This window comes from Physeter macrocephalus, chromosome 13, assembly GCF_002837175.3.
Source record: "Physeter macrocephalus isolate SW-GA chromosome 13, ASM283717v5, whole genome shotgun sequence".
Classification (NCBI taxonomy): Eukaryota; Metazoa; Chordata; class Mammalia; order Artiodactyla; family Physeteridae; genus Physeter; species Physeter macrocephalus.
This window is the reverse complement of record NC_041226.1, coordinates 12,134,535-12,157,766: the sequence shown is the minus strand read 5'-3', so window position 1 is coordinate 12,157,766 and position 23,232 is coordinate 12,134,535. Positions and strand designations below refer to the sequence as shown.

General features: G+C 35.8%; 1 protein-coding gene across 9 annotated transcripts in view; it reads right to left on the bottom strand.

Moving 5' to 3' along the window:
* The window catches only part of NBEA (neurobeachin), a 607,387-nt gene that overhangs the window by 96,624 nt on the left and 487,531 nt on the right, over positions 1-23,232 (bottom strand). For all 9 annotated transcript variants that reach the window (XM_055089393.1, XM_055089395.1, XM_055089397.1 and 6 more), the window contains one exon: positions 12,376-12,488. In XM_055089393.1, coding sequence (XP_054945368.1) covers positions 12,376-12,488 — 113 coding nt within the window. The remainder of the gene's footprint in view (positions 1-12,375; positions 12,489-23,232) is intronic.

Sequence of the window (23,232 nt, the reverse complement as noted above, 5' to 3'; positions counted from 1 at the left end):
TGAAATGGCAAAAAACCAAGCAAACTAAAACTGGAAGTAGTCTAAATTTCCAATAAAGGATTAGTTACATGATGACACACCCGCACTGCTGTATATTATGCAGCTAATCAAAAAGGCCGATTAGAAAAAAATTCCAAGATACATTAATTCAATAAATATTGAGTGCCTACTATGTGTCAGAAATTATGCCTATAATTATACCCTAAAATAAGATAAACAAGGTCGCTGTTCTCATGAAGTTTGCGTTTAAATGTAGGTGTGTATCTGTGCCTTTAAGAGAATGTGTGTGTATGGGTGTGTGTATTTTTTTTTTTTTTTTTTTGGTGGTATGCGGGCCTTCCTCTGTTGTGGCCTCTCCCGTTGCGGAGCACAGGCTCCGGACGCGCAGGCGCAGCGGCCATGGCTCACGGGCCCGCCCGCTCCGCGGCATGTGGGATCCTCCCAGACCGGGGCGCGAACCCGGTTCCCCTGCATCGGCAGGCGGACGCGCAACCACCGCGCCACCAGGGAAGCCCTGGGTGTGTGTATTTTTCTGTCTGTCTGTAGAGACAGAGACAGACAAAATATAAATAAGCAATTTGGTAAATGAGAAACTCTCAGCGATAAGTGCTCTGTTGACAATTAAAACAGAGTAATAGGATAGCAGCGACTGTGTGGAGAGGGAAGGCATCTCTCAAGAACCTCTGAGCAGGGACATGAATGACCAGAAGAAGCCAGTCATAAGAAATTTTGGGGTGAGAGAATTCAAGACGGAGGAAGAGCTAGTGCAAAGGCTCAAAGGGGGGCGTGATGGTATGTTCAAGGAACAGAAAGAAAAGCAGTGTGACTAAAGCGTAATAGACGAGAGGAAGAGTTTATGAGATGAGGTGAGAAAGTGGGTAGAGGCATATCATACGGCTTTGTAGACCAGAGTGATGAAACGTATTTTATGGTAAGTGCAGTGGAAAGTCACTGAATGGTTTTAAGCAGGAGAGAAACAAGATTTGAGTTAGGCTTTACAAAGGTAACTCCAACGGTTCTGTGGAGAATGGATTAGAGATAATATTAAATTATCATGACTAGTACTAGGATTGAAAAAAGCCAGTTGCAAACCCAGCATCATTTAGCATTATCAATGTTTCTCTAAAAATCCTATATAGTATATATGTAATATATTTTTGCTTAAATATTCAGAGAAAAATTTTTGCAGAATATACGTGAAACTATAATAATAGTTGCCTCTGGGGAGTGAGAATAGTGGAAATCTTTAGTTTTCCATCACCTTTTTTTACTATTTGGTTTATCCCGTGTATAGAATTTTTGATGGCTTTTTAAATTATATGACCCAGGAATATCTTTCAAATGTGAACATTTTAACTTTCATAAATTTTAATAAGTTATGGTAACTTTACATATTAGCTAGCAAACAATAAATATCATATATTTCCAAATATAAATTCCTGTTATCAATCTTCACTGATATTTGAATTGCCATATATCAAACATTTAAAATAAGTTAAATGACAACATGAGGTAAAAAAGACAAACGCAGAAGATGAGATATTCTACAGGAGACCTGGCATGGTTTCTTTAATAAGTCACTATCACGAAAAAAAAAGCGTAGTGGTTAGAAACTATTCTAACCTAAAAGACATTCAAGAGACATAAGAATCAAACATACTATGTGGTCATGGGACTTATACAGCAAAGGAAACCATTGACAAAATGAAAAGATAACCTACGGAATGGGAGAAAATATTTGCAAATGATATGACCCAGGGGTTAATACCCAATGTATACAAAAAGTTCATACAATTCAATATTAAAACAAATAACCCAATTAAAAAACAGGCAAAAGACCCGAATAGAGATTTTTTCCAAAAAACACATACAGATGGCCAACAGGCACATGGAAAGACGCTCAACGTCGTTAATCATCAGAGAAATATGAATCAAAACCAAAATGAGGGACTTCCCCGGTGGCGCAGTGGTTAAGAATCCGCCTGCCAATGTAGGGGACATGGGTTCGAGCCCTGGTCTGGGAAGATCCCACACGCCGCGGAGCACATAAGCCTGTGCACCACAACTACTGAGCCTGCGCTCCAGAGCCTGCGAGCTGCAACTGCTGAAGCCCACGTGCCACAACTACTGAAGCCCATGTGCCACAACTACTGAAGCCCGCGCACCTAGAGCCCATGCTCCGCAACAAGAGAAGCCACCGCAATGAGAAGCCCACACACTGCAACTAAGGCCCCGCTTACCGCAGCTAGAGAAAGCCTGCGGGCAGCAACAAAGACCCAAAGTAGCCAAAAATATATAAATAAATAATTAATTAATTTTAAAAAAGAAAAAAACACAGTGAGATATTACCTCACAGCTATCAGAATGGCTATCATCAAAAGGACCACACACATAATAATAGTTGGTGAGGATGTGGAGAAAAGGGAACCCTCGTGCACCGTTGGTGGGAATGTAAATTGGTGCAGCCACTATGGAGAACATTACGGAGGTTCCTCAAAAAACTAAAAATAGAACTAACATACGATCTAGCAATTCTACTTCTGGGTAGAATTTGAAGAAAACAAAAACACTAATTCAAAAAGATACATGTACCCCCATGTTCATAGGAGCACTATTTATAATAGCCAAGATATGAAAGCAACCTAAGTGGTCCATCAAGAGATAAATGGATAAACAGGATGTGAGATATATATATATATACTCACACACATGTATACATATATATTGCATATATATATACACACACATATACATACACATATATATCACATATATACACACACATATACATATATATCACATATATATGTATTACACACACATATATACATATACGTCACATATATATACACACACACACACACACATGCACGCAATAAAATACTACTCAGCCATAAAAAGAATGAAAATTTCATCATTTGCAACAACATGGTTGCACCTGGAGGGTATTATGCTTAGTGAAATAAGTCAGACAGAAAAAGACAAATACTGTATAATATCACTTATATGTGGAATCTAAAAAATAAAACAAATGAATATAACACAACAGAAGCAGACTTATAGATATAAAGAACAAATTACTGGTTACCAGTAAGGAGAGGGAAGGGGGGAGGAACAAAATAGAAGTAGGGGATTAAGAGGTATAAAATAAATAAACTACAAGGATATATTGTACAGCACAGAGAATATAGCAGTATTTTATAATAACTTTAAATGGAATTAATCTATAAAAATTTTGAATCACGATTTGTATATCTGCAACTAATATAATATTGTATATCAACTATACTTCAATTTAAAAAAGGACAAGAAAAAATAAATTGCTTATTTCAAGAAAAATGTACTGTGTGGTCCTTGACTGAATCCTGGCTTGAACAAACCAATTTTTTAAAGACATATGGTAGGCAACTGGGAAAACCTGATTATGGACACAGTGTTACATAATATTAGGGAATTACCGTAAGCTTTGTTAGGTGTGATGATGGTATTCTGGTAATGTAGGAAAATGTATTTTTCATACTAAAGGATTTAGGGATAAAATATGATATCTTTAATTCACCTTAAAGCACTTCAGTAAAACAACAACAAAAAAGCTAAAATGTTAATAATTGTAAGATCTAGGCACTGGGTAAGTGGGTATTAGTTATTGTTGGTACTTTTCTTTTGAAAAATTTTATAATAAAAAGTCAAAATAAGATAAAAATTGAATGTAAAAACAGAAAAACCTTTCAAATTCAAATTTTAAAACATATGGTGCTTATGTTTTAGGTTGTTCTTATTGATAAGAATCCTTTTAATTTGGAAATTTATGTTTGTAAAATGTGTGAAAATTTTGTTCTCTTAAATAGATTAAATCTCCCCTTTGCAATTTTATGCACACTATTAATTTGCTTAACATGGCGTTTCATCATCAGGTGAACTTCAGCTAATCACAACACAGTTTTCACAATACATTCTTAAGAAATGGAGCCTGAAGTAATGAAGCATTAATAAAAGGAAGTGTAGGAATTATATTTTGTTGGCTATAATTGAGTGTATTTCTTTTAATACTTTTTCATAGGATGAAGAAACACAATTAATTATACTATGAAGAAAGATAAACTTTGAGCCAAAGTTGCATATTGATTAGCAAAATTTATGAGCACGTTAGTAGGTATGTCAGTTCCACATAGAACCAAAATCTCTGGAGAGGTAGAGTGGCTCACTCCATGAATTTCTGTTGCCTCCGCTCATATCTGACATGACCGTCCTTAGTGTAAGGCGTTTAGGAAAGGTGGAGGGCACCTAGGAGATAACTTAATCACTAGGCTTTTTTTTTTAAAAAGTATATTCTACCTAACGATTGTAGAGAAATAATAGGTAAGAAATGAAAGGAAATAGAACCTATGTAACTAGTGCAATTCATCATAGGGTTGTGGGGATAAAATGAGAAAATCTATGTACAATGCTTAACACGATGCCTCGCATGTAATACTACATGTCAAATGTTGGCTATTATTGTTATCATTATCCCAGAAAAATTCCTAAGAAAATTAGTTTTAAATATCTTAGTGAAGGGCTTCCCTGGTGGCGCAGTGGTTGAGAATCCGCCTGCCGATGAAGGGGACATGGGTTTGTGCCCCGGTCCGGGGAGATCCCACATGCCGTGGAGCGGCTGGGCCCGTGAGCCATGGCCGCTGAGCCTGTGCGTCCGGAGCCTGTGCTCCGCAACAGGAGAGGCCACAGCAGTGAGAGGCCCGTGTACCAAAAAAAACAAACAAACAAACAAAAAAAAAAACTTAGTGAAAAGTAACCATTTTTACATAAAAACAATGGAGGTATAAATAAAATAAAGTATATTTACAAAAAAACAATGGAGGTATAAATAAAATAAAGTATCTTAAATCTTCATTTGTCAGTTCTAAAAGCTTTCTAAGTGTTAAGTAGTAGGATAATGATAAGCCTATAAATTAGTTTCAAGATCATCACTGCTGAATATTCCACTTCAGCTGGGAAGCAAGGTTAAAGGAAACTGACTTTGGTCTAATTTTGCCACAATGATGCTACATTTTGGATGTGACACGTGGCAGGTAAAACAAAAGCGTACAGGGCAGGCTCCCTTTTCCTTTCTATAGTAAACTAAAAATGACTGTAAACTCTTCAGGGTATGGGCCAGTTCTTACTGTCTTTTTGTCTCCAGTGACTGGCACAGAGTAGCTGTGCAATAAATGCTTGTGTAATGAAAGAATAAGTGAATGAATAAAATTATTAATTTAAATAAATCCAATTTTGAAATTGGTGCCCTTTTGCATATCCCCCCTTGCAAATTATGCCCTCAGCTTGGATTATTCCATGAGTTTAAAACAGTATCCAGATTTTGCCAATTCATACCTTGTCTTAAAATAGTACTTATCCTCCAGCATTGCAATAGAAGCCAGCCTAACAAAAACGATTTTCAAGTTGGGTTCTATGTTAAGGCGACTTTCAACATATAGTTAGAAAATATTTCATATTTGGCAGTAGGTTTTTTGGCAGATGGTATATAATTAAATTTACACATTCACAGTTTTGTCTTCTAATAAGTTTTATATCATCAGAGTCAGCTACCAATACACTTAGTAGTTTTGCCCATTCTTCACGTTTTGTTGTTAATACTAAAGCATTAGGTAAATTATATACTAAAGCAAATAAAACTAATTTCATGTTAGATATTGTTAATTTATGATGAGAAAGAAAGGTAAAATGACTGTAGAAACTTGCATCACATTGCCGAGTTGAGGTAAACCCTTTTCTACGTGGTATGTAGGCGTTTGGCAGTATCAAGGGTGGACAGTTGAGAGTATTCACACTTCAGTGCATCCATTTGCATGATCACATTTCCAAGCCTCAAGGCATTATCACTTCCTTTTTTTAAGTGGCATAATAATTTGGGAAAATGGTTATGCTTATCATCATCTGTCAGTCAAACAACTCCTGTGTTAACAAAACATATTTTTTCCACTCAGTGAATGGGTGTGTGTGTGTGTGATGTCCTACGCTCATGTCAATATTAGTAAGACTTGGCTTTGTGATGAAACTATTTCACTTATCAGAGGGCATGACTGGGAAATAGGAAAATTCCATTTATACTTTAATGAGCAAGGGGCTCTGCTTCATGTCAAAGTCACATAACCACTGTAATTTCAGAGTAAAGTTCATATGAGCGTATGTAAATAACTGAAGCAGTAGCATATATCATGTTTTAAGATAGATTTCACCACAAAATCACATCTCCATGAGGAAAACCTGCATAAATTGGGGGAAAAATCTCTACACCCACTGGTGGTTGAGTACTGAAAAGATAAGTCAATGACAGATTGTTTCATCAGCTGTCCAGCACGTCAAACAATACATATGACCTCTAACCTGTACATGTAATGAATAAAACTTGAACTTGTGATGTCTAATCAAATGAGGGGTCTAATAAATTTTACTGATAAGGAAATTTCATTGCTCCTGTGCTCTTCAACTGTTTAGTTAAATGGGCGAAGGAAGGAGTAAGAATGTTATAAATATAATAAAATATTTCATCTAAATAAATATTTCATCTAAATAAATAATTCAACTCCAGTTTCAGTAAATGCTTAATTTAACTTCAGTAATTTGATGTTTAAGATTTTGATAACTTGGTAATTTAAAGAGATGAAAAAGAAATTATTTATTGCATGAAAAATATTTTATATTTTATTAAAAGTTGTTGCTTTTAATTTTATTAAAATAAAATTAAATTGATCTTTTTCACTAGATTTTTTTCAATCACACCAAAGATGGTGAACTGTCAACTGACAATTACGAAACTTTGTTTTGTAGCCCCCAGTCACTGAACGCCACTGTGTGTTGGACATTATACTAGGTGCCTTACGTACATGAAGCACAACAACACTAATTTGCAAATACTATTGTGTTCAATTTAAAGAAGAGGAAACAGAAGTTCAGAGAGCTTAGGAAACATGCCTAAGTCTGTACAGCAGGTGAGAGAGCTACATTTGAACAGAGCTGACATTCTTTTCATGTTCTGTTTACTACCTCTCCTTTTTTTTCCTCTCAAGTTTAATACTGATACACATAAGGGAAAACTGAAAAGGTTTGATAACTCTAGGATTAACCTTTCCCAGCATCCAATACAGAGAACAGAAACCTCCAGGATTCACCTTCCTCTGTAACTGAGAGCTGAGTGCTTGCTGTAGCCCTGACGGTAGCAGGGACTTTGTGAAGAGCAAGAAAGCCATCTCCAGCTCATATCGCCATCCTGTCCATGGCATCAAAGTCCTGGGGAAAGTATGTCTGGGGCAGAGACATTATCTTTATTTACTTTGCTTCTCATTTTTGGTTCTTATCTGCATAATACTATAAAAATATTGCTACTAATTCTTCCAACATGCTTTTGCTAAGTATTAGATGCTGCTTAAAATGAAATAGAAAGCCATTGCTTTGTCAGTATTGTCAGAACGTTTAGGGGAAGTACGTAAGAAATGCATGTAGCAGTTGAATTACGGACCTAGATCAGATATGGGAAGAAATAGATCCAGGAGTAGCTAGATGTTTAAAACCCTTATGCACCCCTCTCATTGGCTTCAGTGAAGCATCCAGGATTCCTCAAGAGACAGCACCTTCCTTTGCACTGAGGGTGGATCTGGGTTTTATGAGACAAGCAATTCGTAGGAGAGGGTTCTTTAAGAAAATGAGCATAAAACTATGAACATAAAATTAGGGGCAAGGGATAAAAAGAAGCCCCTGAAACTTGAGGGGCTTTGAAGTTTAAGCCTGATTAGCTTAATTTATTATGGTAAATTTATCTCTGACTCCATTGATTGTCATATATTATAATTATATATATGTAATAAACAACCTACTGCCTATTGGTTTTTTCCCTTTATAACCAATGAACATTCCTTGAGGGTCAGGACTGTACTTTAAAGTCCTCTTAGCACCTTGCAAAGTTCCTTTTACATAGTAGCTATGTGTATACAAACCTGTAATTTATTTGCTATTATCTAGATTATAGAAACTATAAAGAAGAAACTTTCAGATACAGTATATTTGACACTTTATAATAGTGAGTTGTTTGTTGCTCACCAACTAACTCCCGTTTCTTTCGGAAACAGGAATCCAAATTTCCTCTGGTCAACTCTTAGCCTAGTGCATGAGGAGACATTTTCCGGGATTTCTGGGAAAGGAAAGTTTCTTTTGTCTTCCGTGTGAGCTACTTGGTGAGATGCTCTCTCTTTCTTTGGATAGTATGATGTGAGGTCTGGAACTGTTGTGGCCATTTTGCTCCTAAAAGGGGATTGCTTGGAGCTACTGGAGGCCATCCAGCAGAGGGTGAGTATGAAGTCCACAGATGGGAAGGCAGAGAAGAACAACGGAAAAAACTCTGCTTGGTGGCATTATCTGCATCACCGGAAATAAATCTGACTGAAAACTAAACCTTCCACTGAATTTTTTAGTTGTGAGAGCCAATGATATTGATTTATTGTTCAAGCCAATGCTCAAGCTGGGCTGTCTGAAATATTCATTCAAAAGTCCTGATATAACTAGAATTCATAAAGCCAATTTAATGCAGAGGTATAAAGAAAGAGAAGAAATTTTCAATTTGTTTAGGATTGTACATTTCTTAACTTCTTAACTTTTATGCAGTAAAGAATATAAAAATTATTTGGGGCTCTAAATGCTGTTTACTAAGACAAATTCTAGAATTACTCACTGATAGGAATTATTATTTGGGTCCTAATCTCTGTTTAGGAAAAACTTCTTTTGTTATTGGAGATCTTTTAGAATGTTTCTGGTTAATAACATCATTAAAATATTCCAAATCTTCCTTGAGTTTCTGAAGATTACCAAACTCTCCATTAAAAATTTCATTTGTAGTACTGGTTGTAACTACAAGAATTTCATGTGCTTCTCAGTGGTCATCTCTTCTCTATAATAATATTGCATTATCAGCAGTTTTTCCTTCCAGTTATTATATTTCAAATGTCATTTTTCCCATTAGGCATATAATATGATATATTTTCATACATTAAAAACTTGTTTATTAATGATTTTTATCAGGACAGTCTCGGGTTTCTAGCCCATTTGTAAGAAGCTCCTATTAAGAAATTCAATGAAGCATGGGAACAATGCAAGAGTAATTTATTAACACATCAAGAAGCTTTAATTTGCTACCATTTTCCTATCATGTTATTCTGACAGAAAATAAAGAACAAATTGCTAAAGCATAGAACATAGTAGAATTGGAAGAAAAGCTATCTATCTTTAGAGAACCATGGGTTCAAATGTTCACAACATGAAGGACTCTATGTTTGCAAAAGCACAGTTAGTATTCATGTTGCCTAATTTATTTAGGCTGTCTGTTTACCTCTTCTATTTACCTAACACTAAATAAAATTAGGAGAGCGCATGTGGGTCAGAAAGGGAAAAGTTCTGCCAAAAGGCATACAGATTAAATAGATCAGCTTTAAAAACCTGCAGAATGTTTACATATTCTAGTTACTTTAGAAACAGTGACTTCCTCATTTAATTTATCTCATTTTTTCTACATGAATAAACTAAAAATCTATAATTACTAGCAAATATTTTACCATATGCCTTATATAATCTATATTAATCATAATGAAGGCCATATTTTCTTCGGTTGGGTTAGTGTTTCAAGAACACTTGAGTCCCAGTGTCTCAGTGCACTTGAGCTTGCATTTTCCAATCTGCTACAGCCCCACGATACCTGCTGCCATAATGTAGGCCTCCCAGATTTCTGGTAACTATCTGAGTTTTCATCTCAGCTCTGGACTTGACTTTTTCCAAGATGGCTCAGATATGTTTGTTTTATTAACTCCTGTACACTCTTCCACCTAGTACAGTGCTTGACATACAACAGCAAATGTGTGATAAATATTTGTTGACTGAATGAATGATTGAAAGAATGAACACATAAATGGAGGAAAGAAGGGAACTTTGGTCTGTAAGCTTCCTTTCACCACGATATCCCAGTTGATTTCAAAGAAAAAGGACCTTCTTCCCTGTTCTACAAATAATCTAAAATAGCTACAGTGGTAGTTAGCTTATGAGGTTTTAAGACTACGTATCATGCTACCTGAGAATCTACACTATACATGTTATTGTGTGTGTGTGTGTATATATATATATATATATATATATATATATATATAGTAGTGTCTAATACATAGTGCCTATTGAATTAATGTTAAATAAAACACATGTAGATAAGATTTTGTTAAAGAACTAGTTTAACAGTTTTCACCTTCATATTGATAAGTTAGTTTGGTTTTTTTTTACACCCAAAGATTACACCTCAACCTTAGCAATTCATGTAAAAAATTCATACCATTCTAATTCCATTACAGATATAGCAGCATATATTTATCATCATTATTTAAAATTTGAAACGCAATTCAAAGTATATAGCACATATAGATGATTTACTGCATTATATTTATATTCATAGCTAATGCTGATATGCTAGGTACTCTTCTAAGTTTTTTATACTTATTAACTCAACAAATCCTCACAACAACCCTACTATTATTGTCCCCATTATACAGGTGAGGAAACTAAGGCAAAGAGAAATGAAATAGTTGTCTATGGCCCCAAAGTGAGTAAGTGGCACAATTAGGACCTAAACCCAGGCAGTCTAGCTCCAGAGTTCTTGTTCCTAACCGCTATTTATTGCCTTTCATGTAGTTCTCTATAAATATAGTACATTCTTATTTAATTTTTGCAGAAAATGATTTTATCTTACTTAATTTTTAATTTTAATAATTATATTATATAAAATAAGAATAATTTTAATCTTATTTAATTTTGCTTCCAGAGGGAAAGCCTTATGAATTATAGTGCTTATATCTACCTAAGCCTGAATACTTATTTGCACATAGTAAATGGTTAAAGGTTTTTGTTCAGTTCAAATAATTGTTCACTGGAACAATTACTATATTTGCAACCATATTGAAATTCAATTGCTAGCATTTTTTTTTTTTTAACCAGCTGTGGGACTCTCAGTAAGATGTTGGCTAATTGATTCCGTAGGTCCCTTGAGTATCTATAATAGCATAGCTAAAATTAGCAATGAGCTAGCAGGTTGATAAGGCAGTCACATAAAATATAAGAAATAGAGAGTGAATGACAGAGAAGAATATGCAAAAATTAGTATACAGGCTTCAAAAACAGGCTAAGAAATATTCCACGTGTAATAATAGCTCATATTCATGAAGTGCTTCTATGTTCCAGGTACTATGTTACATTCTTTAAATGCACATGTCATTTGATCTTCACAACTGTATGAGGTAGGACAGTATTATTCTCGTATTACAAATGGGGAGATTGAGGCTAAAAGAGAGTGGCTTCTGGTCACACAGCTAGTAAGCAGTGGCATAGAGAACTCCAACTTAGGTGGGTCTAGTTTTCAAAGGCAAGGAAAAAGGCAAGAGAAGGTGTGCTGAGTGAAAAACCATTTGTGGGATTAATTTTAAATTGCTTGCATTTCATGCTTCCCTGCCTTGCAGGACTTAACGCTGCCCTTGTTCATGAGCTCCTCAACTCTCCCCCAACCAAAACCAAATGTTTACGCCTATGTCTATATGCCTTTCATGCTGCTGTGGTATGCTAAACCAGACGACTAAGTAGAATAGAAAAGGGAATGAAATTCAGAGTGAATGGCCTGAGGCTTAATATGGCTAAAGTATTGATATAAACTTTAGGGCTTGGCTCTGATATTAGCTGAGGCTAGAGAAAAGCTTTTGGGTCTTAGTATCTAGTTCTTCACTGAATTTCAAAGAGTTTAGTGTCCCACTTAAGTTTCTTCTCAACAAATGAGGCGAACTAACCAAAAATTTGCTTCTTATCCTTATCACCCATTGTGTATTTTTTTCTTGCCATTTTGGGGCCAAATCTTCACTCTTTTATCTTAACAGACCCTTGATAAATTATTGTGCCCTACTTTCTTTGCAGTATCAAGCTCCCCTACAGTATGTGTGTATGTATTATGGTCAAGATAACATGTCTTATCACCTAAGAAATATACCACAGAAATTACTGGCCAAATTTTGTACTAATTTCAAGTTTCTCGCCTTGACCTTTAAAACCTAGGATATCAGAACAACCACTCCTTACATATGCTCTTTCTCAAATATCCATTTCATTTTGCCATACTAGTACTGATTTATCTTCTTGTAGCTTAATTCCTATGCTAAGCATTGATGAAATTTAGATGCTGACTACAAAAAGAGAAGACATCCAGGTTTACTTTCTTACAAACATCAATTGAACACATATACTCTGGTAGAAATGCTTTTAGAATATAGCCTTATGAAGGAAATTGACTTCTATATATTTAAAAGTTACCTTTGATAGGTCCCTGAAGTTTCCTGGAAGAGTCAAATCCAATTCTTCTGATTCATAGTTTGTTAATACCCACGGAAACACGGGGTATTGGTTCAGATCATTATATGTCCGTCCTAGTAAAGAAAAAGATAAATGAAAATCTGTATACACTAATTGCTTATGAAAGTGTTCCTGTCCTTCTAATAGATGAGGCAACTATTGCATTGCAGAAGAAAAGTAACTTTTGTTTATTGAACTATGTCTTTATTCAATCAAAAGCACTTATAACAATGTGTTTCAAGTGAACTCACTCAATAATAATTAAGGAGTGAGTAACTAGAATTACTTTTTTATAATGTAACTTGTGGTAGTGATTGCTAGCTGTTCGTCATAATCAATTTCTCTCCTTCCTGGGCTAGACCACATTTCTCAGGCTCCCTTATTAGTAGCTATGGCCGTGAGACTTAGTTCTAATCTACAGAATGTGAGCAGAGATGGTATCTGCTACTTTCAGGCTTGGTCCTCTGCAACTTGTCGCATGGGTGCTCCATGCTCCATCTCTCTTCTGTTGACTGTGATGAAGATGCTATTGCCACCCTGGAAGCAGAGCCTCATAAGCTGGGGTCCCTGAAAGTGATCATGGAGGAGGTCACCTGCTGGTCTGCACACCTGCAGATTATGTGACGGTGTTCTACTATAACGAGTATATATCCAGAATTCTATTGCCAGTATATAGCATACTACATTTTGCTTCTATTAAGAATCAATGTAGAGAATTTGCAAGTTAACAGAAGTACTCTGAAGCCAGTACGAAAAAGCACCGAGGCAGATGTTATATACATTTTTTTCACTCCCTAAAGTTCATGAATTTTCTTTTTGTATTATGTTGTTTCACTTTAGTGGAGAGCTGCTGAATGTTAGGCTGAATTTTGTTTGTTGGTTTTCGCTAGTTTTTGACAGAATGACTTAAGCATTTTAGGTAGGACACTGAAGCCCGTGGGACTGTGGCAAAGCTTAGGGAGAGCACAGGGCTGGCTTACCCTGATAAACTGACACTGAATAACATATGATCAGGTGAAATTAAGAGGAGCAGTATTAAAGAAACAGGGTCCAAAGAAAACTTCCGTTGGACAAGACTGTTTTTTGTAAAAAATGCATTATGAACTAATCACAGGACTTTCTAAATTTCCATTCAAATCCATACAAAATAGCAATTTCCCTGATATTAGTGATATGATTTCATCTTGTGCTCCTTGTTGCACACCATGTTAGCATAACAGTAGCAAAGATATGCATAGATTATCCTATTCGTCATCAAGAACTGAAATTAAATGATACCTACCTCTTGTGGCAACTGGTAACTGTGACTGTGAAAAACAACAACAACAACAAAAAAAAACAACCCCATAATCTGAAGAAGAACTAAATCTGCTAACTATTATAAGCATGAAATCAAATTAATTAATTCACTCAGTAAATATTTTATTCGGTGACTATTTTATCAGTTTCTTATATGAACCTCTGCATTTTACAACACAATTACTTATTGTTTGAAATATGTAAACTAATGTGGGCGTATATTATAAATGTAGGCAATTGATCGAAAGCAGAATGTTGCTTCCACTCTGCATTTGTGGAGCAAAGGTGGGAGTAAGGTTAGGGCTTCCTCTTTGCTCTCTGCCACAGCGCTGTTGCAGATGTGTTATAGCTAACTTGTCTGCCTCTCCACTAGTCCATAAACTCCACAATGTAGGGTCTGAGTTAAAAAAAAAAACAACAAACCTCTGTATATTGGCATATTTTGTTTGTCCGATAGATATTTGTTGAAAGAACGAACACATATGTGATAAAAATGTGATAAAATGAGCCAAATTTTAAAAGATGAACAAACCATAAGCCAAATTAAAAAGGAAAATTGCAGGATAGTCTTGTTGGAGGAAGAGGACTATGCAAAGGCTCAGAAGTACACATGAGAGAGAGCAGCCTTGTGAATGCGCATGTTAAACCACCAGACGGAAATATCTCTGGCCGATGAATGCACCTGCTTTATGTGTATAAGTCTACTGTGATGAAGAATAGTGATGAGAATAAACAAGAACTTGGAACCTTTTAACTACAGTCTTTCGTATATGAAAATAGACTGCTAAAGCAGTATCACTGTAAAATGCACAGTGTAAAATTCTAAAATTTTAAATTGATTACTGAGAGTTCATGTTTGTGTTAACCTAGGACACTTGATTACTCTCAGTGTTTTTTCTATGCATGTATATATACAGAGAGTCTAGACTGGCTGGGCAGAGCTATTTCTGGGATTGTAAGTAGGCCCGTGGCATATTTAGTGCTCTGCCATTTTCTGGGTTACCATTCTACTTAAAAATCTATAGATTTTAATGAAAAAGAGGTCTTCCAATATATGTGTATTTTAAGAGAATAATTTGATGTTATTTATGTAACATATTTTCTATTACTTATGTAAACTAATAGCTGAAAATTAGACATAATAACTTTAAATTTTCTGATGAAGTTTCATAACTTAAGGAAAAACTGTCAAACTAAAACAAATAAAAAACCAATTTACATTAACTCAGTATTTAAATGTATCATAAGTACAAACAGCGTAAAAATAGAGACTATACTTGAAGACACTAGCCTTTCACTAGAAATGATTTTCTAATTAAACAAAAGATATAACGCTATTTTTGGAAAAAAATACAAAGAAAGGAAGGTATCTTTAACACACACACACACACACACACACAAACTGATTGCTGTCTACAGTCACAGCTCATGGTAATTAATCTATCCTGCATTTTTTGTTAATTCACTTTTAATAATCTTTGGAAGATTCTTTAAAAATAAATGCTTAGAAAAATTTAGTAAGTTTTAAATTACTAAAGCTTTATAGCACATTTTAAATCTAACAAATACAATAAACTACATAAAAAGATGTTCTGACGTTACATTAAAACCTTTTTACATAAAACTTTCCACATAAAAGCTTTGCAACGTGGACAGTTAATATATTATTTTTGATTTGAATTAAAAATTCACAGTGTATTTAAAACTCACATGGATGAAGTTGGTACTCTCGGATTTTGCATTTGTAAGTTTTAGCCATGAATTAGCATTATTACTTTAATTATTTTACTGAACACCTTTGTGAAATGAAAAAAAAAAAAAAAAAAACCCTGCTGTGTACCGAATTAACAACAAAAGTGAAATATTTCCAAAATAATATCTGTTAAGTTCTGGCACATCTAGGTACTTATTTATTAATTTTTTTAGGATAACTGAAATTTAGTAAATAACCTTGTACTGTTATTTCCTTTTCTAGCAGTAATAAGTGCAGAATTTTTTTTACTAACTATGCTTCTAAGGACTTACCTTGGAAGATGAATATTAATTATCACAAGCCTATGACACTAATCTACTCAAACAATAAAAGTGAAGCACAGTAAATGAGATTTCAGAAACACTAGATATGTTTCTTCATTTAAAAAAAAAACTTTTAATTAAACCATCCAATTTAATGTTTTTATATGGCACTTTAGTTTTGAAGGTAAAGTGATCTAGAGACAGCTGACAAAGAAATTATAACTGCAATTCCTTGGTGAAAATGTTAATGACAGCAAAATATTGTTTAATTAGATGACTGCAGCATCTGGATTAGCACTCTTTAAGAGCGATGTTCCTGCTTCTTCGCACTTTACAGACATTTTGTCATCTCTAGGTCATTAGGAAAGAATTTTTAATGATTTTTCTAGAAGCAAGCAGTTCAAGTTACATTTAATTAGATGACATTAATAAGCCCAACACATGCAGTAGCTAAATATATACATAATTAACCAGGGAGGGCTTGTACATCACAGAGTAAAAAAGTAGAAAATGCTAAACAGGAGAAAAAGGTTGGGGTTGAGGAAGCTGTGCTGAATTCATTAGCCGATCATATAAAAAAACAACTCAAAAACCTTTTAAAAAACCTCCCAAACCTAACGGGATCATTTACACGAAGCTATGTTAGCAGTCAATGTGCTGTTTTTTTTTTTTTAATGTAAGAACGCCAGATTTTAACATCATGTTCGTAGTATTATCTAATAAGGCATAAAATAAGGCATAGACTGTATCTTTTGGAACACAATAAACAGAAATTAGGTCAACTCTGGGAATTAGAGGTTAAACCCACATTTTTAGTTAAACTCTATGCATCACTAAAAATCTTCCAAAATTTAATGTTCTTCAAAAATTAAGAGAACAAAACCCATTGTTTCAAAATAGTTAAATTATACCACAGTACTAAGTTAGACTTTCATGCAGTTTTTAAGATCATGATTTCAAATACTATTTAATGAGGTGGAAAAAGAAGAATGAACCTGTATGTGTAGCAGATTCCCAAAGATTACCACACACAGAAAAAGAAAAAAACAGAAAAATCACCAAAATGTTAATTATGATATTTATGGCTAGTCTTCAAGTAATTAAAATTTTAAATTATACTTTCCTATATTTCCAATTTTCTATAATGAGTCTTTATTAAATATATAAATATAACAAAAGAAAGGCCATGAAAACATTTATGGGCCTTTAGGTGTCATTTCAAAACAGTACGTTTTCTGAATATTTGACAAGCTTCTTTTACTATGTAAAGTATCTTTACAAAACTTATATACATACAGGAAAATGTGTTTATACGCAATTAGGTATGTCACAGGAGGGTCTAAAAATCTACATACTGTATTGTATTAATACTAGGACACTGCTGCTGTATGCTTTATAGAGAGTCTTATTTTTAAAAGCATTTAAAAAGGAGAAAAGACAAATTGGCCAAGTATGAGAGATCTCAAGAAATGGAGAATAAGAAATGGGTCATAAAATGTATTTCACATTTCATGTTAAAAGAATATTTTGGAGAAAAAAGGTAAATCTGAGAGGGTAAGAGAGTTACTAGAATATTTTTATTGAAAATGTGAATTTATTAAGTCACGTTGACCTATATTTTTAAAAACCAGAAGCCAGAAGCCAGAAAGGGCTGCTTCATCTTCTCAATCAGATTCTATTCTATAACCCTTCCCTATAATCCAGGAAATTTAAAGAATCCCTCATCCAGCAATACTAGTGAATTCACATAATAGATCATAAAATCATGCAAACACAGAGCATAAATATTAAGTCAGTTCAATTTGATGAACATTTATCGAGCAAAACTTTGCCCTCATAATCTTACTGGAAAGAAGAGATACAGACATAAAATCCAAGGATGCATTATCCTAAGTGCCAACATGGGTGGCATAGACAGCGCTATAGAAGATGTGAACGCTACAGGAGAGTAAGACAATTATCGTCAGGTAAATCTTTTAAGAATATATGTGTGAGGAGGTGGTTCTCAAAGTGCAAACCTTGGACCAGTGGCGTCAGCATCACCTAGGTACTTGTTAGAAATACAAATTATCGAGGCCCACCCTAAACCTACTGAATCAGAACCTGTTGGTTTCAGCAAGCCCTCCAGGTGATTCTGAGAACCACTCTATCCTGGATGGGGGGATGGTGGTTGTGTCACCCGTGTCGTGGCTGGTGGCCTTCTCCAGGATTATCCAGGAGTTGCCATGATCAGAAGAAAGCTCTTTCACACAAGGTCATGTCTCCTTTCCAGGAGTCTGCATCCAATGACTGCAAAGTGGAGGTAATGAAGGCCTGGCCGCCTTGCCTCAGGGCAAGACACCTCTGAAGGGTTAGCCTAGCTCCTGGTTCCCTGTGGGATCTGCTGAGGCCTTTGCTGCAATTACTCCGGGGTTCAGTTTCTCCTTCTGCTCGCTACTACTTTCTTCACTCCCCTCACAGATGTTGATCCCAAGGACACTCTCCAATAAACTTCCTGCAAGCAAATCTCTGTCTCAGACTCTTTCTCTGGATCTGAGACCTAGCTGAACACAGTACTAGGGTCTACATTAGAGATGATAATTCCAGGCCCAGATCTAGTACTAGAATATGCCTGTGGACAAAAGTCATGATGGTAAATAAACTTCAAAAGTTCTTTTGATGAAATATAAATTTAAAATGTCTAAAAATCGTTGATTGTTTCAGTCTGAAAAGTAGTTACAGATTAAGGCCAATGACTGGAGGTGAAATTGAATGGTGCCATGATATCCTGAGGCAGTATGGTATAGTAAGTGAGTGAGGCTCTACAACCAAACTACCTACATTAGAATCCTGACTTCTGCACTTATTAGCTCTGTGATTTGGGCGAGTTATTTACTTCTCTGCACCTCATTTCCTCATTGGTGAAATGGGGATAAGAACTCTGGGGTTATTGTTAGGATTAAATGAGTACTTAGAACCATATTTGCAACACTGTAAACTGCTCAGTAAACATTAACCATTATTTGCCATTTTTTTCTGAATGTTGATATTAATATTAAAGAACTATATCAAAAAGAAATGATAAAACTAAACAAATAATAAAATTTTTTTTCCTGAATCTTGATATTAAGAATAAGTAAAGAAATGTTTAAAGAAGACTATGATAAGATATAAGCCAACCATTTCTTGCCTCTGGATTACCCAGGAAATTAAACATAATTTGTCAATAAGAACACTAACATTCTCTCAAGAAATGATCAATCTAAAGTTTCAATCAATTGACTTATAAGTATTTATGGAACAATAACTGTATCCCTAAAACTGTGCTATGAAACAACGTGATCATTTAGTGGAACCCATGTTAGTAAAAGTGGTATTGGTACAGTTTGACATCTTGATAGTTCCCTTTATTCTAGGAACCTTCAGAGTCCTTTCTTTCGAGAACACTGAAAAGTGTTCCATTAAGAGGAGATGAATGGATATGAATGGATATATAATATTCTCCACAAGTCAGGAAAATAGACAATTCTAACTGCTTCCTAAATAAGTACTCAGTCGTGGCTTTGGTGAAGCTTCTCTATAACACCATCACCCATATCTTTAATGCTGGTGCTCAGGATAAACTGGCACCCCTACTTAGAACTTCAGGGAAGTTTTAGCAAAGGAAGAATTAGCAGGATATATATATTCAGGGAGAGTACCTCAGGGTGTTTATATTCATAACTTTTTCCAATTTGTCATTCTACTTCTGTATGAAGGTTCATTTTGTCTGGATAATCATCTACGTATGACAAAATTCTTAGAGTTCATTTAAAGCCCATCTTTTCTATGAGGCCTCCCTTGATTAGACTATCTCATACTAACCTCTCACTTCTCTAAACTTTCATTACAGTTAATGACACTTAATCACATGCTTTCTTGTATGTTCTAGATGTTTTCAAATGCAAATCTTGTTCTGATAATTAGATCTTAAATGGCTAGAGCAATGATACTCAAACCGTGCATGAGAACCACCTAGAAGGCTTGCTAAAACGCAGAGAGCTGGGCCCCATTCAGAGTTTCTGATTCAGCAGGTTTGAGGGGTCTGAGAATTTGCATCTCCAAGTCCCCAGGCAATACTAATACTGCCAGTCAGGGGACCACACTTTGTCAACCACTAAACTAGAGCATATTACAGTGACTTCTACTTTTTATATAATGACATCGTGCATTAGATCATTTACTTACTTTTTTTCTTTGCCATACCTGTTGTCACTACTCTAATCCAATTTTTGACTCCACATTTTTTTCTTTTTCTTGGAGCGGCTTCTGCTTACTTTCTAGTGAATTTTTACTCATATTTCAATTTTCAACTTAAATGTTGCCTGTGAGAAGCCTATGAAAAGACTATGAGAAGCTTTTCCTGTAAATGTAATGCCTTCTGGACCTAAGACTTCAAATAGCTTTGTATATTTTCTCATTATAATAATTACAACTTTTTGCTGGAATTGCTGGTGTACATGTCTGTTTTCCTGACTATACTATGACCCCTTCAAAGGCAAAAACCATACTTCGCTTTCCTCTGAAGTGTCAGTGCGAAATAGAGTGTGTGGCACATAGTAAAGTGTTCAGTAACTATTTATTAAAATGATGAACAAGTTGATTTCATATCTAGAGGCCTGTAATGCTCTCCTAACAGTTCTCCCTAACTTCAAGGTATTTTATTTCTGATTCATGCCATATATCACTAGCAGTTTAATTGTCCTGAAATTCCATACTGCATTGCCTTCTACTACAGAACTATACAGACTCCTGGATTCAGGCTCTTTACAGTCTGGCTCTTACCTATAGCTCCAATAGTATCTCCTATTATTCTCTGCTGCAGCCAAGATACGATTCTCATGTCCACTGAACACATAACACATATTCAACTGGGAGAAATTTGTAAAGCTCTGCTCTTTTTCTTCTCCCCAAACACATTCATAAAATTTCTGTACTCTGCTTAGCTCTTGCAGCAGTCACTATTTATAGCACTTATTCAGCACTTACCATCAGCTGTCTTAAAATGCTCTCTTATGTATATTTCATTCACCCATCTAGTTATAAGTGCTCTGAGTTCCTAGTTCCTACTTTATACTTCTTTTTATCGCATTGTCTACAACAGACAGACTTTAATGTTTGGTTATAATCATTGTAAAGAAAATACCCAATAAATTCTTAAAAGAAAAAACCCAGTGGTCTATACATTTTTTTATGTCACGAAATAAAACAGACCCCAAGTACTCAAAAGAAGATAGGAAGACAGTCAAATTCCCCTTACAATCTGCATGTTCTGGCTCAGAAACCCAAAAACTGTCTCAAACAGAAAAAAAGCCATGTCTATACTGCTCAGGGGCAGCTTTTGGAAGGGATCAGGATGTTATCTCTATCAGAGTGCAATCTTTCTAGAGACAGACACAGAAACAAACTCCCAGAAAGCAGCAGGCATGAAGTGGGTGGTGGTTATAGGTGGAAGTATACTACATTGTGGGAAATGTGGCTGACATGAGTAAAAGGCAGTGAGAAGGGATGGAGACTAGAAGAATCCTTTAACACAGTGAACTAGATAACACTCCATCCAGAGGATAGACAGAGAGAATCCCATCTTAGAGTAGCAGAACCTTTTTTTTTTTTTTTTAAATTTATTTATTTATTTTTGGCTGTGTTGGGTCTTCGTTTCTGTGCGAGGGCTTTCTCCAGTTGCGGCGAGCGGGGGCCACTCTTCATCGCGGTGCGCGGGCCTCTCACTGTTGCGGCCTCTCCCGTTGCGAAGCACAGGCTCCAGACGCGCAGGCTCAGTAGTTGTGGCTCACGGGCCCAGCCGCTCCGCGGCATGTGGGATCTTCCCGGTCCGGGGCACGAACCCGTGTCCCCTGCATTGGCAGGCGGATTCTTAACCACTGCGCCACCAGGGAAGCCCCAGCAGAACCTTTTAGTAAGAATACCAGCTCCACTGGAAACTGAACTACAAATGAGGTACATCACCCTGTCTTCCAGTGTTAATTCCAAAAGCTCCAAAGGGGTAGCACAGTCAAGGGGAAAAAAAATCATGTGCTTATCTATGACATATGGTAGACAATGAGTCTTGATAGATCTTTCAGGATAGATAATAGAAAAACCTAACAGAGGGAATATGGAAGAATACTGCAGAAGAATGAAAAGAGAACATTATCCTGAAAAATCAGGTAAAGATCCATGTAGCTGAAAACAACACACTCTATTAAAGAGAATAAAATTTTAATAGAGTTGAAATCCTTCCTAATATGCAAAAGTATATGGACTCCAAAAAATAAGTGTTTCATAATAATATGGATTCTGGTAGTAAATTATTTTGACAAAGATAAGCAATGAATGAGAAGTAAATTGAGTTAAAGTTCTTCTTTTGCATAGGAGTGGTTTAAAATGTTGATTCATTTTTGAGTTCAAAAGGAAGAGAAATATATTTTAGAGGATTTTAAAAAAATTTAAACATATCAATATTAATTCTCTAGGAGAATTAATAGCAAAAAGCCTATGTTCTAAATCACTAAAAAAGGAGGCAAAATTTATTTGTATGGCCAAAGAAAAACAAAATAATGTGAAAGGCAAGAAAATATTGAAAGCAACAGTATAATACAAGATGATATAAGACCAAACATATCAGTTATTAAAACAGATGGAGAGACTTCCCTGGTGGCGCGGTGGTTAAGAATCCTCCTACCAATGCAGGGGACATGGGTTTGAGCCCTGGTCCAGGAAGATCCCACATGCTACAGAGCAACTAAGCCTGTGCGTCACAACTACTGAGCCTGTGCTCTAGAGCCCGTGAGCCACAACTACTGAGCCCGCGTGCCACAATAACTGAAGCCCGCGTGCGTAGAGCCCGTGCTCCACAACAAAGAGAAGGCACCGCAATGAGAAGCCCGCACACCACAACAAATAGTAGCCCCCACTCGCCGCAACTAGAGAAAGCCCGCGCAGCAACAAAGACCCAACACAGCCAAAATTAAATAAATAAATAAATAAATAACATTTTAAAAAAGACAGCTGGAAACAGATATCAAACATGGCTACTGAAAGATTTAAAGTCCAAGACAGAGTTAAAACTTGAAAATTCCACCTATGCTCTAGGACACAGAGTTGGCAGATCTGAGATTCTATCCCCTTCACTTTGGTAATGAAGCTTATGCTACATCATGCCGTTCACCTAAATATGCTAATGAAAAGGTTCTTTATATTTCAGATGTTTAACTTCATTCTATCTCTATATGTAAATGTGTTAATTAAATAGTATAACACATTTCCTTTATCTTTGAGGAAGTAAATAGGTTTCTTTAAGATATATACATTGGGGCTTCCCTGGTGGCGCAGTGGTTGCGCGTCCGCCTGCCGATGCAGGGGAACCGGGTTCGCGCCCCGGTCTGGAAGGATCCCACATGCCGCGGAGCGGCTGGGCCCGTGAGCCATGGCCGCTGAGCCTGCGCGTCCGGAGCCTGTGCTCCGCAACGGGAGAGGCCACAACAGAGG